Source organism: Macrosteles quadrilineatus, unplaced genomic scaffold (genome assembly GCF_028750875.1).
Source record: "Macrosteles quadrilineatus isolate MER2022 unplaced genomic scaffold, UCM_ALF_1.0 Scaffold_1__1_contigs__length_201487025, whole genome shotgun sequence".
Classification (NCBI taxonomy): Eukaryota; Metazoa; Arthropoda; class Insecta; order Hemiptera; family Cicadellidae; genus Macrosteles; species Macrosteles quadrilineatus.
In genome coordinates, this window is record NW_026542594.1 from 57,304,841 (window position 1) to 57,327,552 (window position 22,712).

General features: G+C 35.4%; 1 protein-coding gene across 1 annotated transcript in view; it reads right to left on the bottom strand.

Annotated features, from left to right (window-relative positions):
* The window catches only part of LOC128983189 (coiled-coil domain-containing protein 186), a 124,919-nt gene that overhangs the window by 7,965 nt on the left and 94,242 nt on the right, over positions 1-22,712 (bottom strand). Inside the window, exons 9-13 of the mRNA XM_054402379.1 lie at positions 18,154-18,393; positions 17,014-17,175; positions 16,507-16,710; positions 15,286-15,321; positions 11,747-11,896 (exon numbers count right to left, since the gene is read on the bottom strand). Coding sequence (XP_054258354.1) covers positions 11,747-11,896; positions 15,286-15,321; positions 16,507-16,710; positions 17,014-17,175; positions 18,154-18,393 — 792 coding nt within the window. The remainder of the gene's footprint in view (positions 1-11,746; positions 11,897-15,285; positions 15,322-16,506; positions 16,711-17,013; positions 17,176-18,153; positions 18,394-22,712) is intronic.

The window sequence follows — 22,712 nt, forward strand, 5'->3', positions numbered from 1 at the left end:
TTTCCTTTAGAATAACGAACAAAATATACTTTATATAAAAAAAATTCTTTTTATTTTAACAAACGATATTTACAAGTATTGTAATAGTGATACACGTCACATAATTTCCCATTGAGACATTTTTTAATGAAGTTGTATGTTTGTAACTAAAGGAAATTATTTTATACAACATTCAAACTCCTTTTGTAGTTTCGGTCACTGTTATCAACATTGCAGCCCATATTGTCAAACTAAAGGTACGGTATGTGAAATAATATAACCTACAACACTTTGATATCTCATGATACTATTATGAAATGTCCCAGCATTTATATTTAAATTTAATTGTAAAGTAAAAATAACCTAAGTAAAGAACAGTTTTTCCTATAATTTCTTCCTGATTTTTCATTAATTCTTTTATTCATAGATCTACAAACATAAAAACTATATTTATCCTTAAAAGGTGTCTCTTGGTAATTGTAATTTCGGTTGCTTTAAAAAGTACCCCTGCCGCAGTAAACCTGCAGACTCAATATTATATTATACTCAAAATATTCCCTGAAAACTGTCAGCTTTATTTCCTATTTAAATAAAATTAATTGTAATGAGTACCTAGGTTTGCTGCTACAGGGAAGGTATTAAGGTGAGTTTTATATTGAAATGTTGATAGCTAAGTATGAAATAAACAAAATTGCCAGATTTGATTATAATATATCCATATATAAGCGAACTACAACAGTTTTTTTGATTCTCCGTAAGAATAACATGGGCATTTTGAATTTAAGTTTTTTTAACTATATCCATAACCGTTAGGCATACAACAGCCCTTTGCTATACTAAATTATTTCTTTTTTTAAGCTCTACAAAATGGGTTAAGAAATAAATTGCAAATTGTTTGGTTATTAGGGTCAAAAATGGGAAAAACCTATTTTAACCCCATAACCCCATATTGATTTTTAGCTTCAATATAAAATAACTAAAAAACCATCAAAGATACGAATTTCACTCCATTAACATTTTTAAAGATCATAATTTTTTGAGTAAATTGACGTTTATTGCAATGTTCTACCTAGAATAGTTCTCGAGTTATAGGCGTTTTAGTAAACGGCGCCCCCCGCCATGTTGCCCCCCTCCCCCCCGGGTTGTCGACCACGCTGGGGGGTGACGACATGCGTTTTCGTGATCACTATAGTGCCTATAACAACAATCAGAAATAAAATTGCGTCACCCTTTTCATGCATGCTCAACCCCCTTCAGATCCTGGACTAGATAGGCATACAACAACGCCTCAATATACAAAATTATTTTTTTTTAAGCTCTACAAAATGGTCTGGTCTCTACCCCATTAAAGTTCCCATAGTCCAATCATGCTGGTTCGCGAACTCGTTCGAATAAACGTAGGTTTACACGTTTCTACCGAATTTCATGAAAATCGGATCATTTTTGCTCAAGTTACAAGTGCTCAAGTGCTAACGGACACATAAATAAATATATATATAAAATTGGACGGAGGGTTTTTTTGGCCTCTGAGTACCTTAACCCTTTCAGTGCTAGGCCAATAATTCATATTTTGTAAGACTTTTTTGTTTGCCTTTTAATTCCATTACCCGTTGTTGAATTTTAACTGTCATGTTGTCACTATTTTATTAATTAGGCTAATTTTGAATAATAACACAATAAGAAAATATATAAGAAAGATAAATCCCGGTATTTGTAGTAAACATCAAATAAAACTTAGTTTTTGTTGTAATTTTCCTGGTTTTCCTATAAATTTGTATGTTCTGATAGCATTATTTGAAACCGAAATCTCACAAAATCAAAAGACATATAGTTTACAATGTAATATTGAATTTAACCCTGATTTAGTTGGACGAGGTTATTGTAATATAGCAATTTTAGGGAAACTAATGTTTTGCAGCAAAGTCTCAGGAACACATTTACTACTACTAAAACTAAAAGATTGCATCTAAATAGTCCGTGACTAGCTGGTGCTGCTACCTAGTAACGCATTGAACAACCATCTGCAGCGCCATCTGTTCGCAATCGGTGGTGACAGCTTAAATACCGGGTTTTGACTCCCCAGTCTTCAAGCACAGATAGCCGAGAAGGCTAGGGCGTGTGTCACTTGGCCAGTGGCATTCGTCTGCTCGGTTTCGAATCCCGTCCTGTGTGGCAAATAATTGGTGACCTGTGTGTTTGTAGCGATATACTACAACCACTGGGGCATAGTGAGGTGTTCATAATCCTTGGTTTAGACATACACCTCGAAATCATTGGATTGGGCGAATCTTTTAGCTAAGTGGTTGGTAGTGTATCCTATGAACATGCAGGTCATCAATGGCCGTTTTGCTATTTTAAAAAAATAACCTTCCTCTCTATATCCCTTAGGGGTTTTTTAAAACAACGATATATTGTTTCATAGCACTGAAAGGGTTAAAACGAAAAAGTAAATCGGTCCCGGGTCCAGGTATTACCATAAGTACTACGGTAATAGCTTATTCCCTATATGGGAAATTTGCTAATAGGCAAGCATGTTTCTTGAAAATAGAGTCAAAAATAAGCACAAAAAATAAATTTAAAATTAAAAAAAATTAACATGGACCTTATGGGTTGGTGACGAAATAACAACGATAAATAAACAGAAAATCAAAACAAATGGAAGACTGCTTCACAATCATCACATGTTTCATGTACAGCGTGGGGTGAAAATAGAGAATGTGCGTACATTAGTAGGTCCTTAGTCTGTACATTACACATTTTGGTCGAATTTTTGACCACTGGACAACCCCTCTCAAGTAACAAAAATTAGAAGAATGAGCCAGCTGGTGATCAAAGTTTTTGTGATACCTTCTTATACTTAACACTTAAAGCTCTAAGATTATTTTCTTCTCTTTTTAGCAAATTTCCCTATAGGGGAGTAGCTATTACCGTAGGTGGCACGGTAAGACCTAGGCCCGGGACCGATTAACTTTTTAATTTTGATGTCCCCAGAGGCCAAAAATACCATTAGTTAAAATTTTTATATATGTATGTACAGGGTGTCCCGGAACTCTCTACCAATATTTTAGGGCATTGGTCCTTGGTAAGAAACTTAACTAAATATCATATTTAAACTGTCCGGAAGTCCTTAGTTACTCACACAGCCACCATTTTGTTTTTTTCAGTTATTAATTTTTTTCTAAAGAATGGTTAAACATACGAAATGGAAACTTTGCACAAACATTTATGACAACTAGACGAAGCTACCAAAAAATTATCACGATTTTTCAAATGCATAAAACAAAATGGCGGCCATTTAAAATTTTGTTTCTTAAATAACTCAAAAACCATTGATTTTACAGAAATTTTAAATGGCTGCCATTTTGTTTTATGAATTTGAAAAATCGTGATAATTTTTCGGTAGCTTTGTCTAGTTGTCATAAATGTTTGTGCACAGTTTCCATTTCGTATGTTTAACCATTCTTTAGAAAAAAATTAATAACTGAAAAAAACAAAATGGTGGCTGTGTGAGTAACCAAGGACTTCCGGACAATTTAAATATGATATTTAGGTATGTTTCTTACCCAGGAGCAATGCCCTAAAATATTGGTAGAGAGTTCCGGGACACCCTGTATATAGACTAATGTGTCTGTAAACGTGATTACTCGAGTAATTTTTTGTCCAATTTCGATGTAATTTGGTTTAAAGGTGTAAGGCAGGATAAACTTGAATGAGTTCGCAAACCAGCATAATCGGACCATGGTAACGGGGTTTTACAAATGGTTTTATAGGGTGAAATTTGTTTTTTTTTCATTTTTGACCCTCAAAACACAAAATTTTACAATTTCTTTCTAGACCTTTTTAAAGGTCTTAAAAAACAAATAACTTAGTATATCTAAGTGTTTTATTACGGTTATTGGTAACGGAAAAAATTTAAAAAATTCTAAATTTAAAATTCCCTTATTATTCTTATGGAAAATATAGTAAAATTTTGCAGTTTGCTCGTTTATGGATGTATTTTGATCAAACTTGAGTTATCGTGCTAACGGACATACATATATATATATATATTTATATATGAATTTGAACGGATGGTGTTTTTGGCCTCTAGAGACCTCAAAACGAAAAAGTAAATTGGTCCTGGGTCCAGGTCTTACCATGAGTACTACGGTAATAGCTTATTCCCTATTTATGGAAAATTCGCTAAAAACCACGCTTAATTAGTTTCCTTGTAGCCGCAAACCTAGGTACTTATTAAACCTAATGTTATTTAAATAGATTTAATTGAAAATCAATTCAGACAAATGGGAAATTCGCTAAGTCGGTTTACTGCGGCAGGGGTATTAAATATTTTATTTGTCATCTCCTATTATACCTTTTGATTATATATTTAATAAGTGAAACCCATCGAAATCGACGTTTACTTTCAAGGCTTACGCTAATTCATCTAACTGCGATAAAAAGAGTTATATTATAAAAATTTAGAGCATTTAGCATTGTTTCATGAGTAAAAAGTGTAAGAACAATAATGACTATTGGTACTATTGCGTTAGTTACAAAATATGGTTCATCATACAATGAATAAAATATTTCCTATTCCTTACGTCATCGGAGTTATTATTACTACGTTAATTGGTTTCTCTTCTTTTGGAAGAACCTTTAAATAAAATTAAAAATTGTATTGGTGGATCTCTTGTGGCAAACACTTCCACGACTTCATTAGTGTAATGCAGATTAATTCTATGCTTTTATTTGAGGAAAAATATCTGTTTGTTGAGAAGACACGTTCTTACTTCAAAGTGAGGTCCCTTAAGCTGTGTAAGTTTTATTTTTTCCTTCGTCATGTCGGTCATCATACCGTACTTCTGTGCCAATGAATAACCCTCAAGCATAGTTTTGAGAAATTGGTCATGGGGTTACTGTTATTCCTGGAATTCCTTGACATGAGTGAGGATTTCAGTTGTCTCATCCTTATCAATTACGTAAAGTTGTCAGTGTAATCTCTCTTCGGAATGTTCAATGTTAGGGGTAGTGGAATATACTTGTAGTGAAACTGGCTTTTATTCTTTAACTGTTAGGGGCCTCGTGCATCGTGTGGCTTCATTGGCAACAAATAATGCAAATGACAAAGCAATGATGCATTTCTAAAAATCAAACACTGTAAATTGGCTATTACGTAAACAGTGACGTTTACATGCATCAATGTATGTTAATCAATGTATCTTATAAAGGATGATGAGATCTATTTTAAGAAGAACATCACCTTTCTCTCATGACAGTAGCCGCTTAAATGGTAAGTACACTTTGCTGATCTGGTTTTTTAGTGTATTGTACAAATCTTTCCCACTTATAGCCGCATTAGGTTGTCCATGTTGATCTTCGTCAATGATAATGTAGTCTGCATAGTACTACCCGTTGTCGCCAGTACGTTTACAAATTTCACTAATTTTTATAGCGATAAAATTTTGTTTACATTACTTATAAGAACTGCCTGATTTTCTACATAACCTCTCTGTCACAATTTGATTTGCTTCAATTGGCATTAATTTGGCTAGTTACTGTTATAACGTAAGTTATATTTACCTGAAAAAATGCAGCATTGAAAGGCCTAATGTTGTTCAGATGGTTTTTTGTTTCCCTTAAATGTGAATAATGCAAATCCTTCAGTGAAAGTATTATTAAGGTTTCAGGTTTCTTGGATGTAGTCATATTATTTTAAAATCATTCGACTTTTATGAAAACATATATTTCATGTCCTTGCCGTAACAGTTTAATTCAGCCTTAGAGTGTTTTCTTTTGCAAATCATCATAAAGTTAAGTCCATGTTTCCTACAAAATAGTAACACTTTGGCTAACATCCTTGTTCATTGTTTGTGGGAATCTTGATATTGTAGGTGTTCTTCATTATATAGGATGATAACGATAGTAAATGGTTTTTTTAAATCTCTATTTCTTCTACTTGGTGGCGTTCTATGACTTTCCTATGTTTCCATGGCAAAAAATCGGTTCTTTCTGTTAAGATATGTGATTATCTGTCATTTCAATAATTTTCCTCTATGTGTTTTTTTTACAGCTGTGCTATTATTATTAATGCAGCTTTGTCATATAAACAAATAATATGAGTTTGTAAGATGTGAACTAGGGATGGACGAGATTGGATTTTTAGTTTGAGACGAGACGAGACGAGATTTTTTATTTCTCATAAAAATTCGAGACGAGATTGAGACGGGATTTCCCTTCTCATACACAACGGGAAATGCACGTTCAAAATTTTTACCTGATTTTGTAACATTGTTAGATGACTGTTTAAATACAAAAATAATGATAATAGGCAAGAATATTTACAATCTTATATTAAAAAACATCAGCATAACATTTTTTTATTAATCACGCCTAACTTATTAAAAATGCCTACGATTAGGAAACATAGTGATATCAGTTAGGATAGAGTTCAACTTATCCTAAAATAAAATAAATCATAAAATAAAAGCAATATTAATTTTTATAAAATAGTTACTTGGTTTGACTTTTTATAGTAATAAAACATTCCTCACATTGCTTACACTTTACAAAACTTCTCAAATGTTATTAACGTAATATTATTAAAATAATTAAAGTAATATTTACATTTAAAGAATTAATTAAATAAGAACGCCTTAACAAAGGAAACGCAACTACAACACGCTCCTGTATTGCGGGTATTGCATTGACTTTCTGCAGGCGTTTTTAATTTTTTTTTTTTTTTATTCCCGTCTCGGTAAAAATCTCGGCCAAAAAGAAATCTCGTCTCGTGTACGAGATTTAAAATTTCCCGAAATTTCGAGACTTGACCATCCCTAATGTGAACATAGCAAAATGTCTAAATACAATTATTCTTTCCTGTATCAACAGTAGTTATTTTTTTTAATTTCAACATGGTAGCAGAGCTTTGGTTTCGTTAATATAACAAACTGTTGATAGTGAAGTACTTATTTTTTTTGTAACATATTATATTTACTGGAAAAGGCTAAATAATAATATGGAGTTTACAAAAGTGCAAATTGGACTTCTAAATGGGAAAGATAATTGGGCTACTTAGAAGTTCAAGATTAGTATTCTGCTGAGGAGTCGGTCTGGAGAATGGATGTCATAGAGGGAAATCTACAAGCACCTACACAGAATCAAGATCTGTCAACAGCAGAGGTAGCTAAGTATGAGGCAGATTTAGATAAATTCAGGAAGGCTGACAGTACAGCTATGATAATTATTACCACAAATCTATCAGGTGTAACCCTAGAAAAAGTAATGCGTTTTAAGAATGCAAGAGACGTGTAGCTAGAGCTGCATAGGTTGTTTGATTGGGTGTCTGAGGACAAAGCCTACGAAATATGTCAAGAATTTTTCAGTTTCAATCGGGATCCTAGCATTGATATTTCTGGTAACCTATCTAAGCTTAATAACTTATGGAATAGTTTGAAACTTGAAATATCTAAAGAAGGGGACAACAAATTTGTTTTACCAGATTTGTTTTTGATCTGTAAAATCTTGGGAATGCTTCCTGAGGACTATTTTGCGTTCAAGTCTAGTTGGATGATGATGGCAAAGTCTGAAAGGACTATTGAAAACCTAACCACTCAACTGTGTGCATACGAAAAAGCATTAGGGCGTAACTTTCATGGTCAAGAAGCCTTATGGGTAAAATCGGAATCTAGAACCAAAGACAAAGCTAGTTTAGAAACTAAGGGAACTAATAAGAAAGTCACATGTCATTATTGTCAAAAGATAGGACACAAAGTTAGGCAGTGTACAAAATGGAAAGCAGATGGGAGGCCGCCTAAACCACCCACTTCCAAAGTAACAGAGGATAGTAAACCTAGTTCAAATATGACTTTGTCAGTTGATGTAATGATGACTGAAAACAACAGTGACTGTTGGTATGTAGACAACGGTGCCACTAATCATGTCACGAATAGAGAAGACTTGTTTCGGAAGTTTCAGCCATCCGTCAACCAGGAGTCAGTGATGGCAGCCAATGGAGAGTCCATCAACGCGCTGGGAAAAGGAACCATTGAACTTGATGTGGAGGTAAATGGGAAGCCTAAGAGAGTCACACTAGAGAACGTGTGGTATGTACCGGGAATGAAAAGGAATTTATTTTCAGTACTTGCGTCTCAGGACTTGAATTTACAAAGTCAGTTCACGTCAACCACAGAAACAGGTCAACTTGAGGTGAATGGAGAAGTTGTCTTGGTGGGTTACCGATGCAGAAAAGGAGGTCTGTATAAGCTGAAGGTTCAAAATGTAAAACTAAGCGAGCCTATCGAAGTAAACTTACTAACCAATAATGACAATCTTCTACAGTTGTATCATGAGCGAATGGGGCATCAAAACACGAAACATGTGAAAGCGACCATTGAGAGAGAGCTGGGAATAAAACTAACTGGGGATAAAGAGTTATGTGAAGGCTGCGTCTATGGAAAGAGTCACAGGTTGAAATTTGGCACTAGAGAACGAGAACGAGCCACAAGACCTGGGGAACGAATTCATACGGATGTGTGCGGACCTTTTCAGTCTTCAATGTCAGGCTACAAGTACTATGTTTTGTTTAAAGATGACTATTCCAGGTATTGACATGTTCACTTCATGAAGGAAAAATCGGAAGTTTCTGAAAAACTGAAACTATTTCTGGCAGCAGCTAAAACTACTGGACATGTAGTTAAAGAAATGGTGAGTGACAATGGCGGAGAGTTTGATAACGGCGTAGTTAAGAGCATGTTGAAGAACAGAAGAATCAAGCACACTCTGACGATGCCCTACACACCCGGAGCAGAACGGTTGCAGTGAGAGGGAAAATCGAACAATCGTGGAAACAGCTCGTGCTATGATGCACTGCCATGAGTCCCTTCCACAAGGCTTATGGGCAGAACTGATCAACTGTGCTGCTTACATCCTCAACCGCACCGGCCCTTCTTCAGAAGCTGAAAAATCTCCGTACGAACTATGGCTTGGAAAAAGACCTAGTATCAAGCATCAAAGGATAATCGGAAGTGTATGTTATCCGCATGTACCAAAACAAAAGAGGAAAAAGATGCAGACGAAAGCACAGAAAGGAATACTCGTTGGGTACGATGAATGTGGCTATCGTATCTGGGTCAAAGAAACTAACACACTGGTGAGATCGAGAGATGTTATTTTCAACGAAGAGCCCTTATTTCAGACAAAAGAATATCAAATCCCTTTGTCAAGTGAAAAAAGTTAGGAAAACGCGACTGCCGAGGCTTAGAATACGACGTTGAAGATAACGTTTATCAAGAACCGGAAGAAAATGAAGACGATGTGGAAGCTGACCTACCTGAGAAATTGAACAGTTATGATCTACGAAACAGATCAGAAATCAATGTTCTGAAGAGGTTCGACGACTACATCATGACTGCAGTTACTAATGTTCAAGAACTGAATGAGCCTGAGTCATACACGGAGGCAATGCGAAGTGAAAAAGCTTCCTACTGGAAAGAAGTTATGGAAAGTGAAATGAAGTCGCACAAGGAAAACCAAACTTGGACCCTGGAGAAACTGCCTGCAGGAAAGAAATGTATAACATGCAAGTGGTTATACAAAGTAAAAACTAATCCTGACGGTTCAGTTGACAGGTTTAAAGCAAGGTTGGTGGTTAGAGGTTTCTCGCAGAAGAAAGGAGTGGACTTCAACCAGACTTTCAGCCCAGTAGCAAGACTCAGCACAATCAGATCCCTACTGAGTGTAGCAGCAGTGGAACATTTGAGTTTAACACAATTCGATGTGCGGTACCTATTAACCTATTAACCTATTAACCAAGTCGATGAAGTTATTTACATGACACAGCCTGAAGGATACAAGGATGGTACAGATTGTGTGTGCAGGCTGAACAAGAGTCTCTACGGTTTGAAACAGTCACCTCGCTGTTGGAGTACCAGATTCAACAAATTCATGGAACTTCAAGGATTCAAGAAAAGTGATGCTGATCCGTGTCGGTTCATAAAAGAAAATGGAAAAAGTAAACTGATTGTAGCGCTGTACGTAGATGACGGGCTTATAGCGACAAACAACACGGGAATGCTTCAGAACTTCATGGATCATCTGACGAAGGAGTTCAAAATCACATCCAAACCAGCATCTTTCTATTTAGGCCTAGAAATAGAACAGAAAAGTGACGGAAATGTTAGAATATCGCAGAAAGCGTATACAAAGAAAATTCTTGAGTGCTTTCAGATGAGTGACTGTAAACCAGCTCCAACACCCATCGTGAAAGAGAACGAAACGCAACCAGCAGGGAAAGCAGAGAGCTCAAGAGACAAGTTTTCATACAGAGAAGCTGTAGGTGCTCTGATGTACCTGATGACAGCAACTAGGCCAGACATAGCCTATGCTGTGAGTAAAGCATCGCGTACTCTTGAAAACCCGTCTCACGAAGACTTCATAAGGGTGAAGAGGATACTGCGATACCTGAAAGGAACGATCGACTACGGAATAGAATACCAGTCCAAAGAAAACAACCATGTTTTGGAGTGCTTCAGCGATGCTGACCATGCTGGAGACTCATCGACCGGACGTTCTACAACAGGAGTCGTAATTTGGAGGAGGAGTAATCGCCTGGCTAAGTCAGAAACAATCGAGCGTGGCAATCTCAAGCACTGAAGCTGAAATTGCTGCAGCGAGTGAAGCCTGTCGTGAAATCGTTTGGCTGAAACGACTTTTGGAAGAGGTCACTACACTGAAGAGTGTGCCAGTTCTCAACATCGACAACGTAGCAACAACACGGTTAGCTGAAAACCCTGAAAACCACAGAAGAACTAAGCATATCAAAATCAGACATTTCTTCATCAGGGAGCTTGTAGCGGAAGGACAAGTCAAGGTTAACCATGTACCAGCTGAGTTCCAACTGGCAGACTGTATGACCAAACCTCTTCACAAGCCAAGACTGAAGACTTTGTGGCAAGCTATGGGACTTAACTAGTAACTTAAAAATTCTTTAAATGAGGGAAAGTGTTAAGATATGTGATTATCATTTCAATAATTTTCCTCTATGTTTTTTTTTTTTTACAGCTGTGCTATTATTATTAATGCAGCTTTGTCATATAAAGAAATAATATGAGTTTGTAAGATGTGAACATAGCAAAATGTCTAAATACAATTATTCTTTCCTGTATCAACAATAGTTATTTTCTTTAATTTCAACACTTGCAATGATTGCTCAAGAAATACAGTACCATGTCAATTCATTTTTCTTATTTGGTAAAATATATCAAATTGCTCAGGCTTTCTCGTTTTTTACATTGTAATATGTACAAATGTAAATTAAAGTAGTAAATATTTAATTTCAACAAAATCATTAAATGTACCAAATGCGTTTCGTTGAATTGAAAAATAAATAACAGCAATTAAATTATACAGCTGATCAAAATGTAAACAATTATGTTCTTCATAAGGATAACATGGGAACTTTCAAAGCCACTGGGGCAGAGCCCAAGGGACTTTTTCAAAAATGTAAGGCCAGTTTTCAAATCTACACGTCATGCTCTTTCCAATGAGACGTCAATGGATAAAATCGGTTAAGAAATGGCGGAGGAGTTTAAGCGACAAAGTTTCATGTAGCGTATTAATTATATAGATACTAAAAATAAGAACGTCTTTGCCCTTCCTAATAGTAATACTCAAAACATTAATGATTGGGTACCGATTGTTTTGACTTTACATTTGCTAAGAATATAGAAAAGTTAAAATAAAACAAATAAAATTAATAACAAATCTAAACTAAGCTGGATTTGAGTACCTTTAGAGTGATATTTTTCAGTAGAGTATCCTCAAGTACGGCTTGGAGCTTGCGGTTGATCTCCAAACTGAGGTCAAGAGTCATAGAGTCGTCAACAGCCTTGGATCCATACACTGACGCCATGATACCTCCGTGTTTGGCTACCTCAGTCTGTCAACATGGGACAAGCTTAGAGCACAGGTGTGTATATGTAGGGTAGGCTAATGTTTTGACCATAGGGCCAACTAGTGTAGATGGATCTACACACTGACGCCATGATACCTCCGTGTTTGGCTACCTTAGTCTGTCAACATGGGACAAGCTTAGTACACAGGTGTGTATACATGTAGGGAAATGTTTTGGTCATAGGGCCTACTAGCATAGATAGATCCATACACTGACACCATGTTACCTCTGTGTTTGGCTACCTCAGTCTGTCAACATGGGACAAGCTTAGAGCACAGGTGTGTATATGTAGGGTAGGCTAATGTTTTGACCATAGGGCCAACTAGTGTAGATGGATCTACACACTGACGCCATGATACCTCTGTGTTTGGCTACATTAGTCTGTCAACATGGGACAAGCTTAGAGCACAGGTGTGTATATGTAGGGTAGGCTAATGTTTTGACCATAGGGCCAACTAGTGTAGATGGATCCATACACTGACACCATGTTACCTCTGTGTTTGGCTACCTCAGTCTGTCAACATGGGACAAGCTTAGAGCACAGGTGTGTATATGTAGGGTAGGCTAATGTTTTGACCATAGGGCCAACTAGTGTAGATGGATCCATACACTGACACCACGTTACCTCTGTGTTTGGCTACATTAGTCTGTCAACATGGGACAAGCTTAGAACACAGGTGTATATAATACATGTAGGGAAATGTTTTGGTCATAGGGCCTACTAGCATAGATGGATCCATACACTGACACCACGTTACCTCTGTGTTTGGCTACATTAGTCTGTCAACATGGGACAAGCTTAGAACACAGGTGTATATAATACATGTAGGGAAATGTTTTGGTCATAGGGCCTACTAGCATAGATGGATCCATACACTGACACCATGTTACCTCTGTGTTTGGCTACATTAGTCTGTCAACATGGGACAAGCTTAGAACACAGGTGTATATAATACATGTAGGGAAATGTTTTGGTCATAGGGCCTACTAGCATAGATGGATCCATACACTGACACCATGTTACCTCTGTGTTTGGCTACATTAGTCTGTCAACATGGGACAAGCTTAGAACACAGGTGTATATAATACATGTAGGGAAATGTTTTGGTCATAGGGCCTACTAGCATAGATGGATCCATACACTGACACCATACCTCTGTGTTTGGCTACCTCAGTCTGTCAACATGGGACAAGCTTAGAGCACAGGTGTATATAATACATGTAGGGAAATGTTTTGGTCATAGGGCCTACTAGCATAGATGGATCCATACACTGACACCATGTTACCTCTGTGTTTGGCTACATCAGTCTGTCAACATGGGACAAGCTTAGAACACAGGTGTGTATACATGTAGGGTAGGCTAATGTTTTGGTCATAGGGCCTACTAGCATAGATGGATCCATCATGGCCCCCACATTTAATTGTGGGCCCTGTTACCAGGATCTGGCTCGGGCCCCCCTACCAACCGGGGGGTCGAGGGGGTATGAAATACCCCCCAGCGTAGAGGGGGGGTCCGAGGGTTCTCCCCCGGGAAAATTTTGAAAATGTCATGTATTTTAGTGAGTTTTTAAGGCAATCTAGGTATTAAATTTGTGAGTGGTAAATGGCACTTTTGCAGCCTTTTTTAGGGAAGAAAAGAGTTCTTCAATGAGTTTTACAAGACTTAAAATTACAGGAATTCAGCAATTAAAACTATTATATCAATACACAAAAGCTCCATGCCTATTAATATTTTGTCCTTTTTATTTCCCTGTAAAAGGGTTTGGCTATCTTAACTGCTATAATTGTACTTTGTAATATGGAGTAGGAAAAAAACTTACGTAAATCGAGTTTAACAGCTTACACCAATGAAATCATATTTTATTCAGTGACAATTTTCATCAAGAATTTTAACAATACTACATTTTTTGGGAGTGGATGCCTGAGCTGCCGAACTTGCGCGAGTAGTCACAGAGAAAAACGAATGTGCACGAGTAATGCCGAGAATGACCGATGCTGTCGATGCCGATGCTATCCAATCCATGCTTTAGTACAGTATTATACCGAGCGAATTGGGAAGAAAACTTAGGTCAAAATTATTAGGCCTACAATCTTTCATATTTTTAAAACTCCAAAAGTAAAGAATTTTTTAGATCTTCAATGGGGGAAAAAAATGGGTAGGCCCGGGCCCCCTGAGGGCCCGGGCCCTGTGACCAGAGTTGCACCAGCCCCACCCTTGTGGGGGCCATGGGATCCATACACTGACGCCATGTTACCTCTGTGTTTGGCTACCTTAGTCTGTCAACATGGGACAAGCTTAGAACACAGGTGTATATAATACATGTAGGGAAATGTTTTGGTCATAGGGCCTACTAGCATAGATGGATCCATACACTGACACCATGTTACCTCTGTGTTTGGCTACATTAGTCTGTCAACATGGGACAAGCTTAGAACACAGGTGTATATAATACATGTAGGGAAATGTTTTGGTCATAGGGCCTACTAGCATAGATGGATCCATACACTGACACCATGTTACCTCTGTGTTTGGCTACATTAGTCTGTCAACATGGGACAAGCTTAGAACACAGGTGTATATAATACATGTAGGGAAATGTTTTGGTCATAGGGCCTACTAGCATAGATGGATCCATACACTGACACCATGTTACCTCTGTGTTTGGCTACATCAGTCTGTCAACATCGATTGATCAATTGATTAAATTTGTTTGTAAAGCTTCCTTACAGTCAATTTTCTTCTTAATATTCAGACAAAACAAACATAGCAAAACGCAAGCGAGATTGACGCTTGGCACTAGGGTGAGTCATGCCTTTGTACAGAGGCTTTTGTCATTGCCACTCCTGGTGGACAGAGCGAGGTATAGTGACGTCTTGTTTTTCAATCTGAGCGCAATCCATTGAGTATTATGCAGCAACGTTCATAGAATCCTGTCTAGGTGATGTCTAAGGTGTCAGCAGATTGAAAGCAATATTGAAGATCTTACTGTGACTAAGGCAAAACAGGGAAAGCTAAAGGGGTAATTTTTATTTCATGGTATGTGTGCTTTATGTCCGTTTTTGTTTGGCATTACTTATATCTTCCGAATGGTACTATTTTTATAGTATACTTTACAATGTAAGCTTTACTATTTTATTTTAGTATCCAATCTGAGGACTAGCAGAACTTTACAAGTTTATTATTAAATTTTGTTGTAATATTTTTTAATTGTGAAAAATAACAAGAAAGAAATGTGCTGACACACTCAACTTCTCAAGTGTTACCGTACGTATACATACCTTGAAATCATCTTCAGCTGAACTGTATGTACTTAAATAATAGTCTAATTTAACAGTTCTGGGGCTACACAATGAATTTTAATACAATACTCACCCTAGTTTTTAACTTGGCCCATCCTAAATTAGCAGCCTTGAAACAAATATTAATGACGTTGAGTGGATGAAATAGAACTGTTCCTTGTTCTTAAATAATAAAATATGTAATAACTAACCCGTAAATTCTAGGCGTAGCAAAATTTTGGTCAGCCAAACTAAGCTCTCAGCTGCAAAAAAATACTGCACCATGCACTGGAATAAGTTGAGATAAAACATGACTATATGTAAATATAATTAACCTCATATGTAGGCCTATTAACCTGTATGAAAATGACATGTTGATAATTGTAACTAAATTATCTTTAAGAATCACCAATATTTATTCAAGAAATAATCATGGCAAATAATTATATGATAAATTATATATAAATGTAATTAGTAATAAAATTAAGGGCTAATAAGATAACTGTATTTAACAATAATATACTAAACATTAAATATAGAAGTGCCTAGGTCATAAATATTCCTTGTATAGTAATTACCAGGTGTTAGTGTTGCATTGTTGAAGTAAACCAGCAACAAATGAAAAGAAATGTGCTTTTTGGTAAAACCTTGGTGAAGAAAGGATGTGGGAGCCAAGTCTCCAGTGATTTAATAGTATAACTTAATTGGATTCAGCGTGGAAAAAACTGTAAGTAGACATCTAAAATTACATCCTATCCCAATGTAGACATACTAAATAATTACAAAAAAAGTTGGTCTTTATCTGCCAGCGCCATGCTTTCACCATGGGGCATTGTACGTAGCAATGTCAAGATGCCACGCTTTTGATAAACTAAAAATAAGGGTTAATGAACAACAAAACCAATGTCATCTGGCTTATGTTAGAGTGTTAACAAAAACATAGTATGGGAAGAGTTTCTCCTTTAACTAGTCAAAAGTAAGATGAAAGTATTAACTGGTCCGTCAGTCAGTATTCTGTACTCTGTTAAAACCTTTATTAAAACAGTATTGGGCAGAACATTTTTCATTTGTTAATTTAACATACTCTTAAATTTTCCTTTTTTTGTAGTGACAAGTTAAAAGTTTATTTATATTATTAAATTATATTGAAATATAGCTAATATTATTAACTGGAAACAGCTACATAGTTCCTAATAAAGAGGTAAAACACGAGTTTCATTAAACAAATTTCTATTTGGTTCAGAAAGACTTGACCTACTTTCGTCTGACTAGATTGAGCTCAAACCATTTCAAATCTGTACAGTTGGCCTATTACCTTGTTGAGGTCCATGGCTCGTGATGACAATGCCCCGGCCTCCTCTCGCAAAATGTAGCCCTGAAGCACCCTTGTCTTCTTCTGCATCTCACTAACCAGCTGTTTGCTGTGCTCCTCCAGGAAATCTACCTTCTCCCGCAGTCTGACGTTGTCCCTCTGTAGTCTCAGAATACGTTCAATCATAGTCTGTTTGTTGGGTTCTGGCTGCATTTAATACATAAAGTCAATAAGTCACACAAATATATGCTTCTCAGAAAAACACAGAGCCTAAAAAAATAATGTTAGATGTTAGACGTCTAGATTCTATTATAATGTTAAGTTTGGTCCTCGATAAATTGTTTATGGTTACAGTACAGTGCCAAAAACTTGGTTTCCAAAAACATTTAGATAACAGGTTAATCGAATGCCAAATTTGTGGGACTGTGTATTTGTATTTAAGAACTTAACAATTGTCACAAACAAAATAATTGAAATTTGTTAATAAAATGAGAAGTGGTTTTACATTACCTGAATATTTTCATTGAGAGTCACATTACTTATTGTAGAGGCAGCATCATTGAGAGAATTACAAGAGCTGGCTCTAGACCCCAGACACATAGAATCACTTCCACTACTAACCTCATACTGCTCTAGCCTCCTGCGACACTGTGCAACCTCACGATGTAACTCCTATTGGAAAAAACAGTAATTTAATTATCGGTATCAGCAAATCGAGACATATATTTTCCAATTAGCTTGTTGACATCTCTTATAATGGGTAAGCATTGGGAGTAAGGGTAAAATCACAAAAATGTCTATACATTTTTAACTGTAATTTTTACAGCATGTACTATTTAGTTAAGAGTAATAAAATAACATACAAACTGTAAATCAAAATCTTTTGAGCTGTTTTTGAAAAAATAAGGCTTTTATGGAAAATTTCTAATAATTTCAAAAAAATGCCTGAAGGTACCATTGGTTAGTACCCTCATACTAAATTTAATCAAATTTGGACCACAGGTGTAGTCTGTAACTCTACACACACAGTCATCACTTCGAAACCCACTTTTTGGGGTTAAGGAAGACTCAAAACTCAAACACTATGACAAAAACAATAGGTACTTTCTCCATATGGGGGGAGAAAGTAAAAATAATATCGTTATATAGGCAGCTGAAGATAGTATGCCAGGAACTAAACTAAATTAAAATTAATTTTCATAGCCTCAGGATTGTGTTAATGTTTAACAATTTATTTATGGTTATGTTTAACCATTATTTGTTATATAACTCGATCATAAATTTAATAAAAAAAATTAAGAGCAAGTACTAAGGAAATTTTGATTGTTAACATGTAAAATTTAAAAGACATTCTACGTACCTAAATGACTGTGCACATATCACTATTACTTGTCAATAGACTAATGCAAACTTAATCGTTCAAAAATGAAAAGTAACATCATTTATTCTAATTGGATATAGTGATGTGTCAATACAATAAATTAATCGATTCTCGATACCAATCGATATCTACCGACGGGTATTGGTATTGAAATCGACTTTTGACAATCGATTCTTGATACCGATAACAACGTCCAAGTACAAGTGATATCGAGAATCAACACATTTTTAGTTAGATACATTATAATTTGTAAAGCTGATACTACTCACTCTGAGAGCTACTGAATGTTTGTGCTTTATCACTTGGTTCTCCCCTTTAAGATCATCTACTTCCTTAGTCAGAGCCTCAACCTTGGCTGTCTTCTCTGCCAAATGTCTTGCAACTAATTTCTTCTCATCATTTCTATCTTTTCTTTCATTGCTTAGCTCCTTTTGCAAGCTTTCTATTTTATTTGTCAACTCATTAACTTTTCTCTGTAATGGCTCTTCTTCACTCTCTAACAGGCGTGCCTAATGACAAAAAATCTGACTAAGCATTGTCAAAGCAGACGGAATAATACCCCCGTCACAGCAAACCTGCTGACTAATCGAATTCCCATTTGCATGATTAGACTTCTAGTACGGTGCAATTAGACCTAAACCTCAACTTGGTAGAGAAGAATCCTACAACATAAGTTAAAGAAAAGTGATGCAAATATTTCACTACCTTATACTGATGATACATTTCTATTGTTCACTAAATCATTAATGTAAATTAAACATCAACCAACAACATAATATTTGTTGTCAGTGGCGGTTCTTGGACCTTGTCAAGGGGAGGAGGGCTTTCGGGATGTTCAACAGCAGAAGGGGTGTTCGGGGTGCATAGTGATTATGATGTAGTAGCACACGTGAAAGCAAGGAGAATGTAATGACTCAAAAACCACTGTTTGTAAATATAGTAATTAATTCAATTTTCAAACTGAATCTTGTTTATATTTTAATATATTTATGTTCATCTTATGAAAATAATGTAAAAATGTATTTGCCAAGATTCCTAAAACCTGTGTTAATATTAATTACAAAATATTTCTCAACATATATATATAATTAATTTATAATCAATATTTATTCATTTGCTTATCACAATTATTATTCCAAAACAATTTCTACAATTAAAATACAATGCTTCTAGGTTCTTTAAGATTATAAATAAAATTCAACACATGTTTTAAGTATGTGAACCCCATGAAAAAATGAAGAAATGATTCACAACAATGAACAGTTTAGCAAACGTTTCCAAGAAGAACAGATCAACTAATAATCATTACAGTTGTGCTAAACTAAATTGTGAAATTTAAATTAAAAATAGATTATTACTTATATAATATTGAACACCACATTGAAGAAAGAAGAATTATATAGCCTAATGCTGAAGACAAATTACTTATAGAAGATTGGTGACAACTTTCCATTTCATTATTAACCCTAGCAGTGGCCAACGAGCGTAATACGCTCGTTCGCCGTGACGCCTAGAATGGCCACCAGCGTAATACACTAGTATGGGCCGAAATCTTTTTAATGGTGAAAAAACCGTTTATAAAAAACTCTGATATGAACAATTATATATACCATTCAAAAGAACACAGTCTGAACTTTAATTTTATTATATAAACAAACCCTGTAGCAGTTATACAGGGTGGTAATAAAGTCCGAAGACAGTTAAATATTTTAAAAAATAATGTAGATAGAGCTACAATACTTGGTACAAAGTTACAGAGCATAAAACTTTATCTTATCACATAATCAGTGATCCAATAACTCTTCAGGGGGACGACCCACGAGGAATCGGAAGAAAATCTTAAATAGAAGCATAGGTCAATATGCACATCAAATGAAAGGTATTTTTTAGTAGAATACAATGCCGCAAACCGCACTTCAAAAGGTTGATCCTGCGCAAAATGGCAGCCGTTCAAAGGTTTCTTGAATCTGCCATTTTGAATCTTTGAACGACTGCCATTTTTATGTTATTCTTAAGTTGTCGGTTACTCATCACTAAAATTAATTAATCACAATTTACTAAAAAATGTCGAGGTATATTTCAAGTTTACATCAAAACTCATCTTCAGCCTCTAGTAACAACATATCAAGTAAATAAACTATGATTTATAATAGAAATTTCGAATTTATATTAAGAATTTCGAAACGGGAAATAGTTTACGTCCGATTCGCATACCTACAGAATTTACACACCATACATGTAAGACCTTTAATTTGATGTGCATATCGACCTATTCCGATTCCTAGGGCTGTGCCCCCTGAGGAGCAAGTGTATAATAGCAATGCAAATTAAATGAATCTTTGAACAACTGTCATTCTTGGCTCGGTTGTTCGTCTGAGTTCAAATTTGCGGCATTATATTCTGCTAGTGAAGACCTTTAATTTGATGTACATGTCAACCTATGCTTCTATTTAAGATTTTCTTCTGACTCCTTGCGGGATGTCCCCATGATATGACAGAAAATTGATATTTCATTAAAAAAGTAGATTTTTAGGTGTGGTGTTGATGTACAAAATCTTATTGATTTATCTGTTGTCGTTTAGAAAATATTTAACTGTCTTCGGACTTTATTACCACCCTGTATAACAATGTCACGACGATTAGAAATCAAATGAATTTTTGGCGCGGCACGACTTTTTCAGCTGACACTTGGGAACTGTCAAAATACGACTTGTTTGGTATTATCCTGCTCGGGTAATTTTCGTCTTGGGATTTTGCGGGTGGTACCACAGGATAGCCATTGATTTGATCTTCATTGTGGTATTGATATTCAGAACGAAATATTAATTGCTCAACAGGTAAGATTTTATGAAAACAGCTGTTTTCAAAATTTATAACAAATGGCCAACCAGCGTAATACGCTAGTACGGGAAATACGAATTACATACAGTGTAAGTTATTATTATTTGTCATATAATATGTCATTTTGAAAAGGAAGAAATGTAGCGTGTGATGGTGGCAGCCCTGCACTCACGGTTATTTCCGTTTTCTCTCGCTAAGACGACGAAATTGTGTCACTATTGTCAAGGTCTCATACACAAAGTCCCTTGTATTCGCCAATGCGTCGCCATAGCGTGTTGTTGCCGGTGAGTTTTCGCTCTCGTTTTATCCACGATTTATTACTAAATTCGTTATTTATGCATTTTATTATGCATGAATATTTACTGAATAGTGTGAAATTATGTTTATAAAAGGTTGTATTTTTCTTTGCGGTTTTCCGTTTATTTATATTATTATGCCCCTAACACGTAGAATAAAAAATTGTTACCCAACGTGTTTATACATTTTTATGTAGGTAATTGAATATACACTACAAGATGATTATGTTGGTTTGAAGTAAAAACATTTGGTACAAAAGTTTTATACTAAATACTATGAGTTTTTTTCACATAATCGCTAAAATACAAAACATTATTTTATTTATAAATAAAAAAATATTTTTACCATGAACTTTATGACTTTTTTGGATTCCTTACTTTATTAGCTTTACAAACATGTATATATCATTATTAGTAAGTAGATATATTATATAACTTTTTACAACACAAACTAAAACTGTACGGTTTTCAATTTTTTCAGTTCTCCGTTTGTTATTATATTTCGCCCTAAAAACTTATAAAAAAATATTTTCCTAACATGTTATATATTTCTATGTGTAGGGAATAAGATTGTCTACAAAATAAATATAATGAATTTCCCAAAAAAAATCTGTAGAAAAAAATATTTCTATAGTTCGGCCGCTTAGAAAACGACCTGCGCGCTTATGCTAAACCAATGCTGGAGGAGGTTGCTTTCTAAGCGGCCGAAATATAGATTCTCCTGTTCTTTCCAAACAAAATGAATATAAGGTTGGCTAGGTTTACTTGTACGGTTGAATTTTTACGAATTTTCAAAAAAAGCTTTGCAAAATCGCCAAAATGGGTTGGCCAATGGCCATTCCCCACTTCTAACATTGGCCACTGCTAGGGTTAAACTAAAACTATAGACTCCTTTAGCATCCATTTTGGACTAGACCTACCTCAATTTCTAAAGTCAACCAAGGGAAAGAAAATTTAATCAAAATAATAATTTCATTTAGGGTCAAATTCTTTGGAATATTTTGTATATGTGGTTTTAGGGAATTTCCCTATAGGGAATATTAGGGAATTTCCCTATAGGGAATAAGCAATTACCGTAGGTCTCATGGTAAGACTTAGTCCCGGGACCGATTTACTTTTTCATTTTGATGTCCCTAGAAGCCAAAAACACCATCCGTTCAAATTCATATATATATATATATATATATATATATATATATATATATATATATGTGTGTGTGTGTCCGTCAGCACGATAACTCGAGCAAAAATGATCCGATTTCAATAAAAATTTGGTACAAACGTGTAAACCTACGTTTATTTGAACGAGTTCGCTAACCAGCATGATCGGACCATGGGAACGGGGTTTTATGGGGGGATTTATGGGGTAAAAATTGGTTTTTCTCATTTTTGACCCTTAAAACATAAGATTTCCCAAATTTCCTCTAAACCATTTTGAAGAGCTTAAAAAAACAAATAGTTCAGTATATTGAAGTGTTTTTATATGGTTATTGGTTACGGAGAAAATTGTAAATTAAAAATTCCCATGTTATTCTTATGGAGAATAAGTAAACTCTTGTAGTTTGCTTGTTTATGCATATATTTGGATCAAACTTGCCCAATCTATTTATTTTATACTAAGCTGTTAATATTTTACTAAAAAAACACACTTTATTACCCTGTAGGCAGCAAACCTAGGTGCTCGTTAAACC